Here is a 23,278-nt window from a genome sequence, read left to right as displayed (position 1 = left end):
ACCAAGGGAGCCAGCGTACAGCTTCCGTGTCATGTGGCCAGCATGACTAAGCCGCTTCTGGTGAACCAGAGCAGCGCACAGAAACGCAGTTTACCTTCCCGCCGGAGCGGTATCTATTTATCTACTTGCACTTTGACATGCTTTTGAACTGCTAAATTGGCACGAGCAGGGACTGAGCAACGGGAGCTCACCCCGTCGCGGGGATTCAAACTGCCGACCTTCTGATCGACAAGCCCTAGGCTCTGTGGTTTAACCCACAGCGCCACCTGCGTCCCTTTATCACCTCTTACTGCACTGTTTTATAATGCAGAGATGGAGGAGGAAGAATTATTAGGAAATCTTTATTTATGGAAATCGTTTGGTTTCACAGAACAAAAAAAATAATTTAAGGATGATAATTTATGACATATAATGAAATAATTATTGAACTGCAAGAACAACATCCTTAATCCTTTCAGTGTCTGCAGCTTAGAACTATTGCTCATACTTTCAACCACAAACTATAGTTTTCTAAGAGGACATACTAACTTTAAAATCCTGGTGTTGAAAAAATATCCAACACAGATCCTAAGTAAGATCTATGACACCATCACAAACCTAATGTATTTACCCATCCAAATGAGAAAGAAGAATTAAATCAGTAAATATGGATAAACTTAATGTGCCACATAATAGTGTTGATATAGTAAAGAGAGATTCTGTGTGAGTGGACTTTTGCATTGATAATTCCCCTTCCTCTAATCTCCACTGCAGCCTCCCCATCCCCAATCTGTTGTAGAGGGTCCCCCTGTCAATCTGGTCCCCCTCTCCCTAAGTGAATGAAATTCATTAATGAAAATGCATGTTTCTTTACAAACCCTCCAGAAGTGTTACACCTTAGATCTGATGCAGCCCAAACCTATGCATCTTGATTAGAGAAGGAAGTCCCACTGAGTTCACTGGGGCTTACTTCCAAGTAACTTGAGTACAGAAATATAGCCTTAGTTCCCTTTCCTTGTGAACACAGCTACTTCTTCCTACACAGAGAGAAACTAACAGGAAAAGAAGACAGAATGCCTGCGTTGTCTTCAGGTAGCTGTTTTAGAGAGGGAATTTCGGCAGGTGCCGCTTGTTTTGCAGGAATAAAGCCACACCTGCCTAAATGTCCTCTTTTTAATTTTTTTAAGGGAACAGAGCCCTGTTCCTTTTGCCATCTGCTCACATCAAAACACATTCTATCTGTTCAGGTAATATTTACCTGCAGCCAACAAGCCTTTTTCAATATGACAATCAAAGAGCACTCTTTACGGGGCTAAGAAAATGTATGAAACCCACCTGTTTGACTTGAGGGTGTTTCTCTGCTTGCAAATTCTGCCCACAAGAGCGCTAAGCCAGACATGAGGAAGTAACCCTTCTCTGCCCTTTTGGCAGAGGAATGAGGCTGAGCTGCCATTGAGCACCTGAATGGACTGTGTGCCTTGCCTTCCCTGTTCACGGGATATCAGAGGAGCAGATCTGTAGCTTTCAGTCATTCTGCAAAGTACCTGTGGCAAAGAAGGCAGAGACTTCCTAGGGTGTCTAGTGTGAAACCATGAGATCAATCAGGAGGTGGTGTCCTAGGCTGCTTCTCATAGGCTTCTTGTTCTTCGTTTTCTCTTTTGCTGCCTACATTGGCTTTACTGAAAAATATCCATACAGGTAAGAGGAGATCTGTCTCCTTTTCAGATGAACCTTATGTGTTGCTTCCTCTGATAAGCTTAGCTGGTCTTTCCTTATACTGAAATGCATAGTGTATCGTACTTACTCATATAATCTCTCTTATGGACATGTAAAAGTATTTTGTAATATAAGTTAAGATAATTTTCTCTGTCAGTGGCTCGCTTTTATCTGCAGGGCCATAGCAGGCCATCCTTGCGAAGTCTTGACTGCTACGTTTCCAGGTAGGGCTTCAAATAAATTAATTCAGAAGTGTTGGCTTCATCATAACCAACAGCAACTTTGATACCCCTTTCACCTCATCTGTGTCTGTATCTAGAAAAGGCTCACCTAGCATCACACACAGGTTGAAGAAGAACAGCTGTTTGTAAACTGAAATGCATCAACTCACTTATAATGACTACATTCCTGAAATAATGTCCAAAAGGGGGAGATTTATAGTGAGTTTATGCAGACATAAGAGCTCCACATATAATGGAAAATCAGCTACTAATCCATTGAGTTAAATGACAGCAAGTGTACCCGTTCCGTCCCCGTCCCCCGATAAGAATTAAGGATATGCAGTGAACATGAGGTATCTAAAAATTTAAAGCAAACTATTTCTGCTGTAACTAATAGTGGGGGGAAATAGCTGTGCACCTTAATTTTTTCAGACGCTTGGGATTAATTTTACGTTGCATACCAATGCTTAAAAAAAAGGCTGAGAAATACAGTCCTTTTAGTTCTCACTTGGAAATGCCCTTTAGCTCTCCCATAGTTAACCCATTTGTGATGGGTGGCTGAAGAGAATTTTCTGTCCTATGTGGGAGAAGCCTCCTGCTGCTATAAGCACATGAAAACAAATAATGCTTGCTGCCTGGTGGTGGTTGCACCCCTCAATGCTGCCAAGAAGTGCATGCTACTATTATTTGAGGCGTTCAGTTTTTCTCTTCCGTTTCCTGGGGTTCCTTCCTCTCCATTCCCCTTGATTGAAGGGATAGAAAGAAAGCAGCACAATGTTTTAGAACACTGCTGACACTTCTCGCATCTGTCTATAACAGAAGGACAGAACTAGGGATGTAGGAAGGCAGCAGTTTCCATTCCGATCCATATTCACCGTAGTCAGCACTGTTTCCATTCCAATGCAGCTCAGTTTCTACCAAATACTCCATTAGTGGTTTCACTGTCCTCTTTTTAACATAAATTAGATAGTGCTATTTTTATTGTAATTATATATGTATGTTTTCAATCAATATTTTATATATTTATATCGTTTTAATTCTACTTGTTTTTTAATGGTTGCTTTTTCTTCTATGTTTTTAGCTGTTCTTATATTATTGGTAAGCTGCCTTGAGTCCCTATCAAGGGAAAAGACGCAATATAAATAGCTATGGAATAGTAATGATAAATTATATATCTATTTACATAACACAGAGCTGGATTCAACTGTATGACTTTCAGGAGACATCTGAAGGCAGCCCTTTAGAGGGGAGTGTTCAATGTTTGAGGTTTAATTGTGCTATTCTAATTGTATATTTTATCTTTATGAATGCTGTCACTATTGTTTTATGCAAGCTTATCTTTGACCGTAATAAATTAATAACCCTATTGTTGTTTCAAAACTGTAATTTCAACCTAAAGCTTTAATCATTACCAGATATCCAGCATAGTTTAAATCAATAAATCATTCTTTGCAGAGAGGGTTCAAGCCTGTCACTTTTGGAGTACAAGCCATTCCTCCTTTTAATTGCATACCTACAATTATTTACAATGGTATCCCGACTTTAAGGCTGCTGGACTTGGCAGCCATCTGGTGCTCAATCTGTTTGCAGAAGGGCTGTGCATACAATTGCATTTACTCAGGTGTGTCCGAGATTTAATTTAGGGTCAGAAGTTGTGCATGAGCTTAGACCTTGTGCTGAACATATCAAGAGACAGGGTAACCTTTAAAGTTTATTGAAAAGAGGCGGAAGATAACGCAGAAATGCAAGGCCTCTATATAAATCAAGGGTTGCTCGAGCAGTATGTCCTGTGATGGGTAAAGTTCCATTGTTGTTTTGGGGGCATGCTAATAGTTCTCTCTCCTGTGCTGGTCCTACTGGTCCTTGTAGTCTAGAAGTTATTAGAATAGCGTGTTGTTTAGAAGGGATCCCTGTTCCAACTTGGAGCTCCAGTCTCCTCCAAACGTTCGTGTGGAAGGAAGCTTAATTGTAACTTCCTAGAAAGGGTTATTCAGGGCCAGTGGCATAGGAAGGGCGGGGCGTAGGGGGCGGTTCGCCCCGGGTTCCAGGGGAGGGGGTGACACTCCCCGGCCCCTCCCACCACTCCCCCGCCGCCCGGAACCCTGTCCGTGCTTCTTTACGGATGGACGGGGCAGCCCCACAAGTCACCGCTCACTCACCGGCTCGCCACGGCAGCAACAGCACCAGCCTGGATGCACTACACATGCCCGAAAATTCTGGGCATGCGCAGTGCATACGACATGCGTCGTGACACCCCGCCCCCAGGGGGGTGCCTCCGCTCCGCCGTCCCAGGCGGCGAAGAGGCTTCCTCTGCCACTGTTCAGGGCCAGGTGACATGTTGCAGCCCCATGAAGAAGCCGTAACACGTGCCACCACTTGCCATTTATATACTCCAAATTGTGCCACCAGCTAGAGAAAGTCATTGGGGTGAACGGTGCTGGCACTGAATGGAGCCACTGTGAGGCAGGAGCATTCTTCAACTGCTTACATAATTTTTTGGGAAGGAAGGGCGGGTGTTTTAACATTAAGAACATTTTATACTCTCCACAAAATGAAATAAATAACAAAAACGAATTCTTGAGCTTCAAGAGGCATATTGCCCAGAGAGAAGACACAACTGAAGCTGGGGATCCGGCAGTCAATCTCAAAACAGTCTTCCTTGTAGCTGTAGGAGGGCAAGGTGACCTGGTAGAGGAGCCTGTTCTCAACATCAGATTCTATCAAACAGTTCTGTTAAATCTCTGCTTCTCTTTCTCCCAACCTTCTCAAACAAAAAAACAAAAACTGCCATGGGTGGCTTTTCCCAAACTGCAACACTGAAGTCTTATGATGTCATCAAGGCCTCGTCCTTACAGAAATGTCATGGCGATACAAATATGTGACAAATGCCCATAGGATTGCGGTTCCGTGGGAGTTGAGTAATTCTCAGTGACAGAAAGTTTCCCAAGAAGCCAGCACCACAGCCCCATTCACCAAAGACCTGCAGTATTTCTCTTGTGCTTTGCTGAGTGACATGGGCATATCGTGTGCCCTGGCTCTTTTTCAGAGCCCCAGCAACTGGGAGATGATTGATACACAGAAGCATTGTTTTGTTTGGGGATAGAATTTTACTTACTTTTTTTTTTTTAAACCCTCTGGCAATGTGCTATGATGGATTATGTTCTGGCTAGCTGCCGCTCTGCACATTAGTGCCAGCACAACAAACAGTTCCAACCGCATGTAACCTGTGCAATTGCATGCAGTAAAGGCAGTGGGGACTGTCTTTCAAACATTCAGGACTCCAGCAGATAAGTGCTTGCACCCCCCCTTTTTTTGGAGGGGGGGGAGAAATCTTCTCACCTTGTGCTAATACACGCCTCACACTCCCCAAGGATTGCACATATCTGTGAATACAACCACACCTGGGTAAATGAATTTATCTCACCTCCAGCACCAGCAGAGATATTGGTGCAAGTTGAAAGTATCTTCACTGACTTGGATAAGACAGTGTTTTTCAACCACTGTTCCGCGGCACACTAGTGTGCCGCGAGATGTTGCCTGGTGTGCCGTGGGAAAAATTACTTTATATGTAGTCAATATAGGCACAGAGGACCAGCGTTGCCACCGCCGCCACCGCCGCCACCGCCGCCGCTTCTCCCTCAGGAAAGCTCTTTATTTCGCTCCCCACCACAGTATCCCCCTTCCCACGCCTGAATCTACCAGGCGCGGCGGCGGCGGCGGCGAGCTGAGAGGAAGGAAGGCAAGAGCCGCGACGGCACCGGCAGCTTCTCCGCCTCCTCCTCCGCCTCCTCCTCCTCCTCAGCTGCGAGGGAAGGAAGAGGCGGCGGCTCCCTCCCCCCTCCCGAGGGGCCCCGCGGCCCTCCGCCTCCGCGCCCCCGTCCGGGGCGAACCGAGGGAGATGCCCGTGAAGAAGAAGCGCAAATCCTCGGGGCAGGCGGGGGACGAGACGGGCCTCAAGAAGTGCAAAATCAGCAGCTACTGCAGGTCTCAAGCTTCTAGTAAAGTGATAAGCGGTGAGGAGCATTTTTCAAGCAAGAAGTGCCTGGCTTGGTTTTATGAATATGCAGGTGAGGATGAAGTGGTAGGGCCAGAAGGAATGGAGAAATTCTGTGAGGACATTGGCGTTGAACCTGAAAATATTATTATGCTAGTTTTAGCCTGGAAACTGGAGGCTGAAAGCATGGGATTTTTTACAAAGGAAGAATGGTTAAAGGGGATGACCTCATTACAATGTGACTGCACAGAAAAGCTGCAGAGTAAATTTGATTTTTTGCGCTCGCAACTGAATGATATTTCAACATTTAAGAATATCTACAGATATGCCTTTGATTTTGCAAGGGATAAAGACCAGAGAAGTCTGGATATTGACACTGCAAAATCTATGTTAGCTCTTCTGCTTGGAAGAACGTGGCCTCTGTTTTCAATATTTTACCAATACTTGGAGCAGTCAAAATACAGAGTAATTAACAAAGATCAGTGGTACAATGTGTTAGAATTCAGCAGAACTGTCCATGCAGATCTTAGCAACTATGATGAAGATGGGGCATGGCCTGTTCTTCTTGATGAATTTGTGGAGTGGCAAAAGGTTCGCCAAGCATCATAGCAAGAGCAGCTTTGAAGAAGGTGCTGGATCTTGTGATGTTGCAAAAACTGAGTCAAAACCAAGGGTTGCGTTCACATCCTTATGAACTTTAGTCATTTTTTCCCCTTTTATTTTTAAAGGAAGCCTTGTTACATGTGAAATGGGCATTGAACCACACCTCATCTGAGACTGAAAATTGGAGGGTTTCGTCTTAAGTTTCTAGCATTTCAGAACAATAAAGATTCAGATTTGTAACAGTCTTAAAATATATATATATATATATATATATATATATATATATATATATATATATAGGCACAGAGTTATTTTTTTAAATATTTTCTAATGGTGGTGTGCCTCGTGATTTTTTTCATGAAACAAGTGTGCCTTTGCCCAAAAAAGGTTGAAAAACACTGGGATAAGAGATGCAGTTACTAGTCCATTAGATGATATTCCCAGCTGTTTCAAGACATTAGCACAGTGCTTTCCAAACTGTGTGTTGTGACACGTTAGTGTGTTGGTTGCAGTGTGTAGGTGTGTTGCACAAACACTCCCTACACTCCTCCCGGGGCTGGAAAGGAGCTAGTTTAATCTCTAGTTTGCTAGTAGAATGGAATTACTGTGTCGTGAAATGATGCATGTCCAAAATGTGTGTCACCAAGATGAAAAGTCTGGAAAGCTCCGCATTAGCAGGACACAAAGAGCCGAGAGCAGTGATATTACTACTTTGCAGCAAGTCCTTTCCCCAAAGAATTATTCCTTTAACCCCATACGCTTTCTTAATGCATTAAACAATTTGTGCTGCAGCCATGTTGCTTTCATACGCAGAATATGGGTTGTTGTTTTTTCAGGAAGCCTGGTAAATAACAGCATATTGTCATGGTTGCATTCCTGCCATGGGTTGTATTCGGAACTGCCTTTGAAAACACTTCAGAAGCTTCCCGTTAGGGCAGGATACATTTGCGTGTCGAGGTCCTCAAGCCACCCCCCAAGAATTAAACACAGAAACATAAATTTTGGTTTGGGTTTTTGGCAAATAATTTAGGGCCACAACTTTATTAAAATACAAATTTGGTGAGTGGTTGCGTAGGCATTGGTTCAGACTATCTGTCCAAACGGGACAGCTGCTGACTTCAGTCAGCGTCGGGAGAATGCAGCTGGGGAGAGTTAAGGAGGCTGGGGACGAAACCTCCCCCTCACCAGCGGTCCCGGAGGGCTCTGCCTATGGCCCTAGCCCCAGACCTGGGGTTCGGACAAAGCAAAAGAGCCGCCGGATTCCTTTAACGGAATTCCCTGTACCAACATAAACATGATTGTGGAGGTGGGGCCTCACCATCCGAGCAATCCAAAACATAACCAATGCCTAACCGCCAACCTTACAAGTTGTGACAAGTTGCTACTGCAGTAGGCGAAAACCATAAGGCAACCACTAATCAGCCAGATGGAAAAATTCCTACTGGGCCCCTGCTACAAAGCAGACGACCCCATGACAGGCAGTTGCAAGGTCAAAACAGAGGCCTAAGAAAACAATGGGGGGGCGGGTGGGTGATCCGAAGCACGAAGCCAAGAGAGGGATCACCCTGCGTGCAGAGGATTATAAAGGACGCTGACCTGTCCATCACAAATTGCTACATCTCACTTTGCCCAGTAACTCTGCCTGACCAATCCTGACTAAGGCCAGCGTCCAGCCACTCCCTACAGGTCAATTTAGTGTCTTGCCAGGCCCCGACCGCAACACGTGCTCTTACTCAGGGTAGAACCCGATTTGCCAAAATGTTGATGTGTCCCACTCGTTCAGATCACATCTTGTTGCACAGGTTAAAAAGATCTGTGCTGGTTGCCCGGTTGTTTCTGAGCAGAGTCCAAGTGCTGTTCCTTTTTGTTGCTGTTTAGTTGTGTCCAACTCTTCGTGACCCCATGAACCAGAGCACACCAGGCACTCCTGTCTTACCTAGAACCTTTGAACTAGGCGTAACAACTTTTTCTCCTCAAGGGCTGTATTCCCTTGGGAGTGATCTGTTAAGGGCCACACATGGTGTGTGTGTGTGTGTGTGTGTGTGTGTGTGTGTGTGTGTGTGTGTTGTGGGGGAAGGTGGACTAATTTCATGGGAACCAGACTCCCATCTCCCATGTCATTTGAAATGGGAATGTTTAAAGGGCTAGATGTGATTCCCAGAGAGGAAAAATGCCCCATAGAGAAGGAAATGGCTAGAACAATCTACACAAGCCCTAACAAGCCAGAGAATTGCTGTGCCACATGGGTCATTTATTTCATTTCATTTCATCCTGTTCGGGGAAACTGTTCAGCTGTTCCACTGTGACAGGGTGGGGTTTTTGTGTGTGTGTGTGTGTGTTTTAAGATTACGTTTCTGAGCTCTGAAAAAAGAAAGATGAACAAAGACAACATGGGAGGGGCTTGCTTTGTTCGCAACAACTTCCAGGTGGCTCATTGCTATTCCACAGTAAATGCCCAGTTTGGAAGCAGTCTACATGGAAAGAGGGGGAAATACTGTTAAAAGCCGAGGGGGGGGGGAGAGAGAGAGATAAGGAAGAAACAGAACAGGAAGGAAGGGAACCTGATGGCATGGAAGAATGGGGCAGCTTCAGGACATGGTGGGGGCTGCAGGTTGCTCATCTGTGCCCTACATGGATTTAGACCCAAGTATTTCTGTGTCTGCCTACTCTCATATTCATCTTGCTGTGATATAAAGTTATGCCCTTCTTCTAGTGCAGCCTCCTTCAGGCTGTCAACTAGGGAGAGGGTGTTCTTCCCCAAAGAGACTCTTTTGGCTGGCACCCACGTCACAGTCATTATGGTGCCAGGCAAAAGTTAATTTATTTACCCAGGCATTTTGTGGTTTATCTTGGACTCTTGGCTTTATGCCTGCGTTTATATTTTATTGGAGCTGCATTTCATTTCTAAAACAAATATGTATTTCAGTGGCTTTCAACAGTAACGAAAGAAATATAACATAAAAAAAATACATGAAGTACATATTATTGGGATGCCAGTTAAAAAAAGGAACAGTAAGGAGCAGGCATAATAGGTTCATGGATTACTCTCCATAGAGATGTGTGTATTGTAGCAAGTTGCAATAACTGCTGAATTACGAACTTTTAACATGTTTATCTGGAATCTTGTTTTTTTTTATGAAGGGTGATATACAAATCTTTTAAATTTAAATCACTGTCATGACCAACATAGCCACCTTGCATGTTAACAGCTTTCCACAAAACCAAACCTATAATGCCATGTTAACAAGGCTATGCACCCACTACTCGGCTCCAGTGTGCTTCCACTGCTGGTGTTTGAAGATGAGTACACACAACGTTAGCCACAATCCATCTGTATCCTATAGTTTCTCGAGAAACACTCCAGTTGGATGTGTTTTTCCCTCAAAGCAGCTTCTGTCTGATTTGAAAATGCAAATCTGAGGTGTGTACAGTAAGGTAACCAGATTTTTTTCAATGAATCCAGGGACACTTTTCAACTTCAGTAGAAATGATAGGGTTTTGTCAGGGGACTGATCTGTAAATCCGGGGACTTTCCCCAGGAAACGGGGATGTCTGGTAACCTTAGTGTACAGTGTTTGCACTTGCACATGCACTGATGACAGCACATGCGCAGGCAAAAGTTTCTTTGAACAAAAGTTCGGCAGGGGGGCGCTACAGGTGTGGGGAAAACAAATCGGGTATTGCACATTTGGAGAAAACATCCCCACTCACGCAGTTGTGTAGAACAATGTATAAATGTGATTTGAAATTATCTCAGTGCGGTTTATGCCACCAATGTGTACATAGCCCAAGTGTATTTATTCATGGCTTTTTTTGTCTAAATGTGTTAAAATCCAGCCTCAGGGAGGGCTTACTTGTTATTTGTTTAAATCTATAGAATATTCCTGTCACCTTTCTACAAATCCAAATATCTACAGTACACTCCTTGGCATCACAGGCGCATTGGGGGAGAATTAATTATAATGACTTATTAAAGGTTGTAAACAAGGGGTCATGAGTTCAAATCTCGCTGGGGCCTCCATAACACGGCTTCCATGATATTGTCAAGTGTAAGCAACTGTCTAGTACACTTCATACAAGTGGAACACAGTGTATAATTTGTATAGTTATCTATTGCTGCAACTATCTCTTTTTTTAAACTACCTTTCAGCCAGTTTCCTTACTTTTGCCATGCTGGAAGTGTGTCACAAATAGACACCCGGCCTGCTACCCAAGAAGTGATGACTGCCAACAGGGAGACACCAAGGCCTCTCAATGTAATACTTGGCCCAAGAAGCTCCCTGTTGGAGCAAGATGCTGTTAAGAGATTGGCAGATGGTGGCAACACCATGGACACCCGAGAGAAGCATGTGGACGTCACCAGCCCATCAGAATCAACTGAGAAGCAAGCCAGGGAGAGAGGTGTGATAGCAGCCAATCCAAAGCAAGTTGTGGAGAAACTAAGACCCACAGCCAATGAGAATCAAGCTAAACACAAGACTGTGGCACCTGCAGCTGGTCAAAACCATCCTGGGGGTCTGAATGCAACACCCACCTCGTATAAGAAAAAAAGTGAGAAGCGTGTGACATCAGCATCCAGTCCAAAGGAAGAGAAAAATAAACCGGAACACAAAGGAAATGAACGAGCTAAGGCTAAATATGAAGTGCCAGCATCCAATCAAAAGCTGGATGAGGAAAGAGATGCAAAAACAGCATCCAAACAAAATGCCACACCACGACCCACTGCAGGCCACACCAAGGGGAAAGCTTCCAAAGAAATGGATGTAGCTAAAAAGAACTCTGCCAGAGTTGATTCTCTTCCTGTTGTCGCAGATCACAATGTCTCTATCCCTGTGCCAGGGGCTCAACAAGTCACACATCCAGTTCCTGCACCGACCCCCAAGAAAAGGCTTAAAGCATCTGACTTCAAATCTGAGCCCCATTGGGACTTTGATGACCAGTATCTCCTGGACAATTCAACACCAGCATCAGTGAGTTGATACAGCGTGACCTGGCCCTAATAGTCCTAACAGATACCTTCATTTCATTATTACACATACAGAATAATACAGAAGTATACACCTGGCTTGGGCCATTTCAGTTCTCTGGGGCGTAACCATACAAAAGAGTAGAAGCTGACTCTACTAGGTGACATTCTCACCTGTTCTCTTCCTACTCTTCTAATCTTGGCTGGAAACGTTTTTGGCATGAGGGTTCCTCCTAGGTTCCTACAGTGTTTTAAACACTTGTTCTGGTTTGAGATGATGAATATAAATTAATGCATACATAACACCCTGCATTTGGCAGTGTTTCTTTATCTTTGCCTTAGTTCTCTCATAAGATCCCAAAGAGAGATAGATGGGGAACTGAACGGATGATCTGGCCCATCCAGACTTCTATCAGAGCAAAGCTGAGACTGGAACTTAGATCTCCAAGGCCAAGTTTGAAATGTTTCCACTGGGCCCCATGTAGTTTATTTTTAAAAAATAATGTGATAATAGCAGCCAAGGACATGAAATTAGCACTGGCAATCCCAACAGGCAATGCATCTATTTTTCACGGCGGTGAAAATTGGGGTGTGTCACGTTAGACTGCTTATGGCGCCTTGGATTATTGTTCCTACAAAATAAGGTAAATAAATAAATCCATGGGCATAGAGAACTGGCATGAGAAGGGAATGGAAAGTCAAGGTTCCTTCCTTCTCTGGTCTAGTTTTCTGTACGAAGGAAGGGTATTTTTTTAGTACAGAGGACCACTTAACATCAGCCTGTATCTGCAATCTCTGACACAGTTTTAGCAGCCCAGTGAGATGGTCTAAAACTCATTTTGACTGTGTACACACCACCTATTTACAACATTTATTTCCCCCCTTGCCCAATAATCCTGGGAGCTGTAGTTTAGCATGGTGTGTACACAGCCAAAAATCATTCAGATAATAGCAGCTCCCTTTGAGACTGTCCAACAGGATTTTGCTAACGTAACTAACAGGACGTGGTTACTGTTATCAGTGCCAGTTAATATGGATCTCTAAATATAGTCTCTCAAATAAACACCTCCTGACATTTACCTTTTTTAAATTAAAATTCGAGAGCTGCCCTGATTCTCTGCGGGTCAAGGCTGCCAAGTCTGATTGGCTGAAGGATCTCTTCCTGCCCAACCTCACTCTTTTCATGGACAAGACTCACTTCAGTGACAGCGAATGGGAGCGTCTGGAGCATTTTGGCCCACCCTTTGGCTTCATGGAGCTGAACTACTCATGTGAGTAACTCTTTGAAGGGGCAGAGGAAGTGGGGTGTGATGGGGCCAGACCGCCCAGATGTCATCACTGAGGGGGGGTGACATTTGGCACGCCGCCCGCCCACATGCAACTCTCAAGCCTACCCTGTGCTGTCAGGGGACGGGGCGGAGCTGTGCCGCTTTGCCAGCGACTGTCCCCCCTTCCCCCTTCATTTTGTCAGCTGGGGGAGGCTTGGGAGTCGCGGCGTGCCAAATGTATGCCATCAGCGGCTCACTCTGCCCCCGTGGGCAGCTCACTCCCCCCCCCAGCTGCAGGGCGTGCACGCCGCTCTGTGCACCTGAGCAGGTATCCCTCGCCTGGGAGGGTACCCTCCGCACCCCACACCCTCGGGAGCACACCCGCCCTGGACAGCGCAGGAATATGCTCCACTGCTAGATGAGGCCCACCTGCTTTGGAGGGAGGAGCTGTGTGCCCTCAACAATATTGTGGATTCAGCATTGCTGTATGTACTTGCTGATCTTCAGGCACATGATTTATGACTTTCCTGTTCCAGCAGGCATTTTAATTTAGGGTTTGGTTTTAGGATACATTTTTATTGTTTCATTTTCTGTAAGGGTTGTTGTTTTTATTTAAAGGTACACTGCTTAGAAATGATAATGATTAAGCAGTATATAAGAGTATTAAATAAAAATAATAAAATAAAGGTAGAATGCCAGGAGGGATGGGGTTCCCCAGTGCTTTCAAAGAATTATAGACTAGTAGAGTTGGAAGGGATCCAGAGGGTTAGCTAGTCCAACCCCCTGCAATGCAGGAATATTTTTGCCCAGTGTGGGGTTCGAACCCACAACCCTGAGATTAAGAGTCTCCTGTACCAACTAAGTTATGTATGGGATCTTTGAACTGTCTGCTACATGTATGACTGCCTCCACCTTGGGCAGAAGTCATGGGTGTGTCAGAGGTGCATTGAACCTACGTTCTTCTTGGGCCGAAGTCATGGGTGTGTCAGAGGTGCATTGAACCTACGTTCTTATGCTCTTAAGCCCTTAATGAAATAATGCCTTATCTGTCTAGATTTGGGATAACCAAATAAGGGATGCTTTGCTTGGGAAAAGCTGCAGAAGAATGTCCTTTTATAAACTTAAGAGCTTCATGAGATAAAATAAATGCGCACCTCATAGAAAGTATCTCTGTGTTCCTTTGTAATCCAGGTCAAACACTTATTTGTTTAAAAATGTATAGCCCACCTTTCCATGTATTTATTTATTTATTTGTTAAGAATTCTCAAGGCAGCTTATGGTAAATATTTTTAAAAAACCAAAAACAGAGATGCTTCAGAAGTTTGAAAGCTATGTGAACCTCCGTTTGTAAACTGAGCCTGCACAGTTTGTGCTATTGCACATTGGGTATATCAAAAAGCTTGCAGGATTTTTATTTTTTTAAAGGAGTGCAGTGGGCATTGGAAGGGGAGGGAGCAAGGAAACTAAATGTGCACTATGCATGCCCTCCCTGTGTACAGATAGCAACAATTCAGCAACTGCTCCACTGTGTCTGCAGGTATGGACTTCTTATAAAGCGATGTCTACAAAAGTGAAAATGGCAGCGCTTCAGAGGCCAAGCCTAAGACAAGCTGGCGGACTTTAAAGTGCTTTGATTCTGTTCTGTTTCTGTGCCTTAGTTCCATCCTACGCCCTTCCCATTTCAGAGCTGTGCCTGTTTACTGCCTGCCCTTCATGCTGAATAAGGATGCCTTTTGTCTTTCAGTGGTAAAACAAGTTATCACCATGCTTCCCCCTAAACCGTACCACCAAATTCTGTTTGCACGCAACAGCAGCCAGACTTCCAGGTGTATCAGATGTGCGGTGGTAGGGAATGGGGGGATACTGAACAACTCCAAAATGGGCCAGGAGATTGACTCCCATGATTACGTGTTCCGGTAAGAGGAACTGCTTTTTCCTGTGTTGTTGTTCTTCTGCCTATCTATCTGTTTAAAAGAGTCCTTCCTAAACAAGCAAACAAAAGCAGTCTAAGGTAGTTTAACAGCATTGTTAAAACAATAACGTGTGTGCGCGTATTTATGTGTGTACATGTGTGTTTGTGTATATCAGAAGTCAACGAAAGCATAATCCATGAAAGTGCCAGAAGGATAAAGCCAGAATTAAAACTGGCATCTCTTCTTGGTACTGAAGGATTGAGATTATCTCCCCTCAACAGTCCCCACCCTGGATATTGGCATAAAAGTGCTTTGTAAAGCCAATCTATGACAGAAAGTCACAAGGAATGAGCTAACTGATGTCTGTGTCTGTTTTTAAACCTGCACATGCTCACAGTTTGGGGCAGACAGGATGGGAGGGGGGAGCTTAAAAAGTTCTGTTTCTCTTGCCTGCTTGAGTAAATCCCCCCCCTTTTTTGTCTGTATGGGTAATCCTGCAGAAATTGTTTACTGGTCACTATAAAAGGAAGCCTCAGAGAACAAGGAGGGGCTCAGCCTTTGGGAGAGATCCCGCTGCAGCCCCTGCACAGGTGAATAAATTCTGTCCTTCCTCCGAAAGAACCCGTGTCTGTCATTATTGACTGGGAGAAATCCTGCAACAATACCAGAAAGCCTTCTTGGTCATCTACTAAAAACCAATGTTATAAGCCAAAATCACACACAGAGAGAGACGTGTGTGTGTGTGTGTGTGTGTGTGTGTGTGTGTGTGTGAACTTCCATCAAGAATTCTTTGAGCGAAAAAATGTCCTTTTTGAAAGTGCTTTCAATGTATAACGTAGGAATAGTTGGGGCATCTAAAGGTAGGGAATCTTCTGGTGATGAGAGGGATGCTTCACACAGGAGAAGGCAATCCTAGGGACAGGGCCTATACACCAACACTGCTGTTTCTTTTCCAGGTAGTTTGAATAATCTGAAACTGATGGTGCTAAACCAAATATTATGCACACAAAACGACCTTTTCTCTCTCTCTCTCTCTCTTCGGAGCCAATATCATTGTTGACAACCTTTTTTAAAATTAAAATTTTGGGAGGATTCCCACACCTTATATACTGTATAGTTTATTGCTTGTGTCTACATATAAATTCCATGCCAGGGTATTTGGAGTCTTTCTGCAAATGTCAGGATGCTAACAGCTATCCATTATACACCAGCCCTGTGCATATGTGCAAAGATCATGGTTCCGATTAAGTTTCATTGTTCTGGCTTATAGAAAATCGAAATCACCTAGAGATATCTTTAACCTTTGGAGCTCCCTTTGTCGAGAAACTTTCCCAAGCCACTTACCGGTACTTTGTATCCAGTGTTGAAAACCACCCACTCCAGCAGCACATTGTGAAATCCAGTAATGAGAAGCTGCTACAAGGCTAACTTTGCAATGTTATATGGTCTCATTTGGCCAGGGTGAGTGGGGCCGTGATCAAAGGTTTTGAGGAAGATGTGGGAACAAGAACGTCCTTCTATGGATTCACAGCCTATTCCTTAGTGTCTTCTGTCTCAATTCTGGGGAATCGTGGATTCAAGAAGATCCCCATTGGAAAGGTAACACAGATTATGGCATATTAGATGTCTTCTCCCATACAGGACAGCTAGTAGGTTTTTTTTTTTTTTTTAAACAGAGCGGTCATTTAGATGGGAAAAATAGTGAATGGGGAAAGGTTTATTCCCCACCCTCCAAGCTCAACATTAAAATCCAGGCATTGGTTCCTTAAGCTGTGGCCATTGATTATTTATTGGCATTAGGCCTGACAATAGGTGAGCCTTTAACCCTAGTCCCAGTGTGTGTTTCATGCTACAGAACAGCAGTTCCCAGCTTAGTTCTTCAGAGAGCCACACAGTACCTGGTTTATGTTGAACTGGAATAATCTGAATTTTTAAATCAGCATTTTGAATTTTGCAGAACATTCCATTTTCTGTCGTTTTGCCTCTCTTGTTCCGCTTTCACTGAAAAGCAGAGGTTGGCCGTGCCTCATTTACATAAATTATTCAGAATGAGGTCTGGATCAGAATTTGGATTTTGTTTGGCCAGCACAGAGTATGCCCAAGCCTACCCATTCATTAGTTGTGCTCTGGCAGCGCTTATGCTCCATCTGCTGCAACCCCTACCAGCGTATGTATGGCTTGTTTCCTAGGAGATCAAGTACCTTCATTTCCTGGAAGGGACAAGAGATTACGAGTGGCTGAAAGCTCTTCTACTGAACACAAGAGTCAGGAAGGGATTTTTGGATGGCTATGGGTAAGAGAAGCAGATTTCCCCCTTTTTGTTTTTCAGTCTGTTTCAGGACAACGTTCCGTAAGAGTTTGGCCATTTTAGTTTGTATTTGCAGAAGACCATGGGCAGATCCACACCATTCATTTAAAGTACATTCAGATTTTCATGTGGCAGTCAAATTTTCATGTCAACAAATAAGGTATCACTTCCTTCCATTTTACGGTTGACTTCCTCAAACATGGATAGTGAAAACAATTCCAGAATTAAAGCACTGGGTTCTCCTGTTATTTTAACAAGTAGTTGGTGAATCTTCGACCAGAACTCCTGTGTATGTGGGAATGCCCACCAAAGATTGTAGTATGTGCCCTTGCAGGTACAGCCATGTCAACACAACGACTTGATTGAGGACATCATATGTCACATGGTCATTCCAGGAAGACCCGGTGGGCTGGAATATTGTCAACAAAGAGTCCCATTGTCAGGGATTTGCCTTCTCCTTGCGAGGAGAGCCCGGGAGGAGGTCCTACTCATGAGGAGAGCCAGGGCGGGAGTACTCCTCACAAAGAGAGAGGGGAAAGAGATCCTCCAAGGGGGGAGGATCGGGACAGGGAACTTCCTCGAGAGAAGGTCTTGCTTAGATACAGGGATCCCTAGCCACTGCTGTCATCTGACTCTGCAGATGGTCAGGAATGCAAGAGAGAGACCCAGCACTGCCAGCCAGACGCAATTGGAGGGAGAGTTGCAGCTTCCGGCACAGGCACAGCATAGGGGGGCTAGGAGACCCAGAAGACATCGTTTCAGGGTGCCAAGGCTTTGGTGCTGAGCAGGAAACCGGAGAGGAGCACTTCCGGATTCTTCAAGTGACTAAGCAGTCATGTTTTTAGCTAGCTCTGCACTGTAAATAAGTATGCACAATAAAGTAGTCTTTAGAGTAAGAGGACTCTGTCGTTACTTGTGAGCAACCCCCTGGGGTATCCTGACACCCATGCTACTGCGAATGAGCACAGGGCTTTCCTTTAGCAGTATTTGAACTCGGTGAGAAGAGAGCCTTTGGTCTCCTCATTCAATTTCTGTAGTAAACATGACAGTCTTTCCCCATCCCTTGATGATGCTTCATTTGTGTGTTTAGACCTTTTAACCATTCCCTAGAAATAAATTCACACATGACTCAGATATTTGGTTTGGTTTTTGGCAGAATTTAGGCCACAACTTTATTGATTATAATCAAGTGAGTGGTTGCATAGGCTCTGGTTCGACTAGCTCCCTGCACCCTTGCAGGCAGCGCCGTCCCAGAGCCACATTCATAGGACAGCCAAGGGTGAACACCAGGGACAGCTGATGACAGGAGTGCCAGTCAGCCACCCTGATGTCCCCCTGGACTTGGGCATGGGCACAACCCCTTACAGGGTTTGCCAAACCAGTGAGTCCCTGGATTCCTTTACCAGAATACCCTTCGCACAGGAGTGGCCAGAGCGTTCTGCCACCCCTATCACATGAACCAGATCCTATCCGCAACCTTACAAGTTGTGACGATTTGCTATGCGGCAGGCGAAACCCAAGTGGCAACAGCCAATCCGCCAAATGGGGAAAATTCCTGCCATGCCCCTGCCTCAACAACAGGTGACACATGACAGCATAGCAAGGTCAAGCGCAAGCCCTAAATATAGGAAGAGGTGGGTGGGTGTTCCGATGCAGTAGCCCCAAGAGGAAGCTCAGGTACTCTTCTTGCATGGGCTTAAATAGGTCCCTCAATGCCCTTTCCTTGCGTCCCATTGGCCAGATTGCTCCCAGCATCGAGGGACCTACCAATAGGGGATTGTGGCTTTCCAAACGATCCCCACCCACAACACGAGTCTGGTTGCCAGGTCGCACCGCAACGCATGCCCTCTGTGAGGGAGGACCCGATTTCCCCCCTTGCCCTTTTAAAACCCATGTCCTCCTCACCTCCTTTCCTTTTTTTGGCAGCGCTTTTGCTTTGTTTTGAACAGCCGAAATAAAGTTCATTTGAATGTTCATTTCCCACATGGTTCTTAGGCACACCCTGAAAAATGGTGGCTGCCTACCACATCACCTAACTCATAGGAGAAGTGGCCGAACTAGTTCTTGCTTGAATGGCATGTGCTTGGCCTAAAAGGTTGTTTTTTTTTTTGTTTCCTTTCCCAGGCCATACCCTCGGGATAAATTTGGTAGCAATTTCACACTGGATAACTACTTTGTCATTCATCCCGATTTTCTCAGATACATGAAAAACAGGTATGTGGTATGTATAGTTAACTTGAGCGGTAAGGGATGCTGTGGGCTTGCAGGGTCCAAATTAACAGGCTTGTCAGGTTCAATGAGGGGATAGGGCTCCTCGGCCTGGCGTGATGGTGTCATCATTTATGAACAAGAACAGCAGCCTGAACTCACTGGTACCAAGTCCCGGCACCTCTCAAGTGGGCGCCATTGCCATTATAAGAGAACAAGGGAGGCAGGTGTTCATGGTGAGATCCGGCACCTCTTTTTCTAGAAACACAGCACTGAATTTCTTCTGCACAGTTCTTAAAAGCACAGGGCCCCTTGACCGACTGGAAGGTGGCGACTTGTACAAACGAGGAGCATCCATTGTTAGGTTGGCTTTATTGCTAAAATTTTAAAAGTGCCACTTCTTTTACCTGCCTAAGCGGCCATCAGAAGTTGCAGGATGTGCTCCCGCAGTCAAATAAGGATATAAGACAAGCCCTCTGTGCCCACAAAGCATCTCCAGCTAGCTTATTTACCTTTGTATCCTATTGATGAAACTCAATAAAAAGAAACATTTTTAAAAGAATTTTTTAAAAAAATATCTCACACTTCAGGTTTCTAAGATCCAAAAACCTAGACAAGTCCTACTGGCGGATCTATAGACCCACCACAGGTGCCTTTCTCCTTCTAACTGCACTCCATCTATGTGACCAGGTAAGGACTCAAAGGAGCCCCAAAGGTTGCTTCCAGACAACCTGTTTGTTGAATCTTCCTCCTGATCTGTTTGCACAAAGTTTACAGGGAGGTTAGATCATGCCGGCTATTTGCTGAGCATTTGTTCTGAATTGTTTTCGGGGGAGCTTATACAATGTGGCATTGAACAAAGAAGTTTTGCTTTTGGTGTGTGTGGGGGGGGAGCGAGTTTGTTGCACAAGAGCTAGAAATTAACTTCAGAACTTGACTATGGCTGAATCCCCCCCCCCCCAAAAAAACCAGTGACCTTTTAGAAGTGCCCAGAGGTTATAATCTGAGCCACAAGGGCTGCAAACACACAGTGGGCAGGATTCGACTAATAATTCCCATCAGCAGAAGCCCTCAACAAGGAATTCCGCTTGCGCTGTGGGGCTTCCTCCCCTTCTCATCTTCCATGCCCCCTCCCAATTGGCTGGGGGTGGTCTGGAGAACCCCAGGGACAACATGTGGGACATGGGAGCAAGGTGAGTGGGGATTGTTCTCTCTAGCAAGCTGATGGAACAATCACATTAGTGTGACATTTAATTCCTCCCCATACCTTGGGGATGTTAGGGATGCTGTCAACGGACAGGGTTGTATCAGCTGAGGGTGGTGGTGAGGCTTAACCCCTTTCTCCCTTACTTCTCCCCAGTCTAAATCCTGCCCTGCCAAAACCTCACTGTTATTAGCTCTATTTGCGGGGGGTGGGGGTGGAGGGCAGATGAAGTACAGAGCCCCCCCCCCACAAACACAAACACTTCAGTGAGGAATAACAGCTTTGGGTGGAGATTGCTTTAGGTTGAGGAAAGGGCAAGGGAAGAAAAGGTTTGAGCTTCCTCTCTGCCCATGCATTACTTCCCAAGCCTTCAAAACTGCCTTGCTAATAATTTTGCAGCCTTGCAGGAGATCCTAGTCACCATGGATCTTCCACAGCACATCTCTGTGTGGGCTGCATCATCATCATCATCATTATTATTATTATTATTATTATTACTATAGCCCACCTTTATCCTGTAGCTCCCCAATTATGACTCTTGGCTTTCCACAGGTAAGTGCTTATGGATACATCACCGAAGGCTACCAAAAGTATTCGGATCATTATTACGACAAGGAATGGCATCGCTTAGTCTTTTATACCAACCATGACTTTGATTTGGAACGGAGGACATGGAAGAAACTTCACGACTCGGGCATCATGAAGCTGTACCAGCGATCCTGAGAGAGATGAAAACAGAGCCCTGGCTGATGGCAAATTTTGGAAGCTAAGATGGATCTGAGCCATATTTTCTATTGTTATTTCGTTAGAGAGGGTCCTCGCCAACTAAAGACTTGGTTCTTGCAACAACAAATATCCGTTCCGCTGCACGTGCAGTTTTGTTGGTTGCAGGACAAAACAAAAGACAAAAAGGATATTACTACTTGAAAACATTTTGATGGGATTAATTATTCCCTGAGAATCCACTGTGAGTATAATGAGCCGAGTTGGCCACTGCTACCTGTGTTGGCTGGAAGGGGCCTCACACAGCATTTCTGCTATACTCTCTGGTCTGTTTTAATCCTTCCTGGTTTCAGTTCTCCACCAGTCAGTCTCTACTACAGTAGCTTAAACATTTTATTTCCATCAGTGAAGAGCAAATCTCAGCAATCGGCCCTTGCTTTTTCCTTTATGTGTAAGTGGTGTGTGTGGGTGGGTGGGTGGGTGGGTGTTGGCAACATGTCTTGATGCATTGCCATTGCTCTGGTGAAGCCTATTCTCTCATTAGATGTTTTCCCGTTACATGTGCTCTGTCTCTGCTCTGCGAGAGGACCCCGGGGCTTTAAGTTCTCAGTAGGGTCGCAAGGACTCATTGTTTCTCCGGCTCTGGAATCCAAGCTGTGCCACATTGCTCCAGGTTGCTCGGTGACCATCTCCATGCTGGCATTCTTCAAAGCTGAATAGGCCCCTTTTCTATTCCCAAGAAGTTTTTGAAGTTTCTCTCTCCAGAGGCCCTTTCTCCCTTGCACTTCTCTGTTGTGGAAAGGGGATTATCCTCCAACTCCTTCATATCAGCAGGAGGTGATGGAAAATTCTCCCTTAACAACAAAGTCAGCTGCAAATCCAAGAAAAATCAAGGGCATAGAGACATGGACAAAGATCAACTGTCTGCATGACCAGAGCTGATGGCACCCCTGTCTTGCTTTTTTCCTACAAGACCATAGAACTGGTTTGGGATTACCGGTAATCATTGTAGCCTCACTGGAGGAAAAATCCTGATCTCTTAGGATCCAGAAAACAGAAGGTTAAGATGCTGAATTTCCTTTAAGTTCAGGCTGGAAGGTGGATCCGTTCTGTCTCTTTAGATAGTAGCCTGTAGATATTGACATTATCTTTTATTTTATTTTTACAAAGCAGCTGATTGGTTTAACAGAGTTGTTAAAAATATAGTGCAAAGATACTATCAATTTTTTCCCTGATTTATGAAAGGCCAGAGTAGATGCAATGCTTGTGATAAAAGAGGGAGAGAAGCAAGGAAATAAAATAAAAGTGAAGTACTTTTTTATTGCTGGGTTATCCAGTTGTACTGGAAATCTACTTGTACAGGTATGCATTCCTATGGCCACTCCATTGCTCTTGGCGTCTGTTGCTACGTAGTTTGCTCTTATTCCAAAGTACTACCATGTACTTGTTTCTTGAGTGATATTTCTTAATCAGTGTTATAAGAAGTTAAAGTTGCATTTTTCACCTGCCAGTAAGCCTCAATTAACTCAATGGAACTTTCTTCTGAACATACCTGCATAGGATTGCAGTGTAAGGTAACAGAATTACAAGACAAACTTTTCAGGAGTTGGCAGAGTCAGTTAATATCTCAATATAAAAGTAGTGCAGAGGTTTTTTTTTTTAAAAAAAACAGACCTGTGTTTACACTTCAGCCTTATTAAATGCAATACTCAGAAAAAGTCCTACTGAGCTTACTACCTAGTAAATGTACTTAGCATTGCAGCCTGAATGCTTTTGCTTTTACAAGAATGCGATCAGAATGTATGTAAATATTAAAATACCTAGGTTAGCCGGCACAGGAATGGACATCTTTTCTTTTTGCATTTGCAGATCTTTGCAAAGGGTTTCATCTTCTATCTGCTATCATTCCTCTAAAACATCTCCTTTCCAAAGGCAGGATACTGGCTTGTTCTGACTTTTGTTATGACCCTTAGAATGAGCAAGTCATTAGTGAAATCCCCAGCATCAATATGGCAGGAAGTTTGTTTGTCAAAGAAGGTTATATATTCCACAAAACGTACAATCTGGAGAATGCACACACTGCATGCCCTCAGACACACATGTGAGGTGAACCATAGTGATAGAGGAAAGAGATTTTCCCCATTCAAGTGGGGGGACTAAACTTGCTTCCACCTC

At 44.5% G+C, this 23,278-nt stretch overlaps 2 protein-coding genes across 2 annotated transcripts; both read left to right on the top strand.

The window, feature by feature from the left end:
- Nucleotides 1-1,313: 1,313 nt before the first annotated feature.
- Nucleotides 1,314-21,534, top strand: ST6GALNAC1 (ST6 N-acetylgalactosaminide alpha-2,6-sialyltransferase 1). The gene is made up of 9 exons (XM_033139417.1): nucleotides 1,314-1,677; nucleotides 10,664-11,483; nucleotides 12,582-12,750; nucleotides 14,492-14,663; nucleotides 16,121-16,259; nucleotides 16,850-16,953; nucleotides 19,093-19,182; nucleotides 19,767-19,866; nucleotides 20,933-21,534. The coding sequence occupies exons 1-9, from the start codon at nucleotides 1,571-1,573 to the stop codon at nucleotides 21,101-21,103; spliced, it is 1,872 nt and encodes a 623-aa protein (XP_032995308.1). The 5' UTR covers nucleotides 1,314-1,570; the 3' UTR covers nucleotides 21,104-21,534.
- LOC117041078 (DCN1-like protein 5) lies at nucleotides 5,815-6,673 on the top strand. Its single transcript, XM_033139418.1, has one exon. It carries the CDS (start codon nucleotides 5,815-5,817, stop codon nucleotides 6,517-6,519), a length of 705 nt encoding a protein of 234 aa, XP_032995309.1. The 3' UTR covers nucleotides 6,520-6,673.
- Nucleotides 21,535-23,278: the final 1,744 nt, after the last annotated feature.

The sequence above is a fragment of the Lacerta agilis genome, chromosome 2 (assembly GCF_009819535.1).
Source record: "Lacerta agilis isolate rLacAgi1 chromosome 2, rLacAgi1.pri, whole genome shotgun sequence".
In the NCBI taxonomy this organism is placed as follows: Eukaryota; Metazoa; Chordata; class Lepidosauria; order Squamata; family Lacertidae; genus Lacerta; species Lacerta agilis.
This window is presented reverse-complemented; position numbering and strand designations above follow the sequence as displayed.

What these genes read in the sequence shown, in the direction of transcription:
- LOC117041078 (XM_033139418.1), top strand. Translation starts at nt 5,815, where the DNA reads ATGCCCGTGAAGAAGAAGCGCAAATCCTCGGGGCAGGCGGGGGACGAG.
- ST6GALNAC1 (XM_033139417.1), top strand. Translation starts at nt 1,571, where the DNA reads ATGAGATCAATCAGGAGGTGGTGTCCTAGGCTGCTTCTCATAGGCTTC. An exon ending in GGATTTTTGGATGGCTATGG is followed by an intron (nt 16,954 to 19,092) that starts GTAAGAGAAGCA and finishes TTCCTTTCCCAG; the next exon opens with GCCATACCCTCGGGATAAAT. An exon ending in CACTCCATCTATGTGACCAG is followed by an intron (nt 19,867 to 20,932) that starts GTAAGGACTCAA and finishes GGCTTTCCACAG; the next exon opens with GTAAGTGCTTATGGATACAT.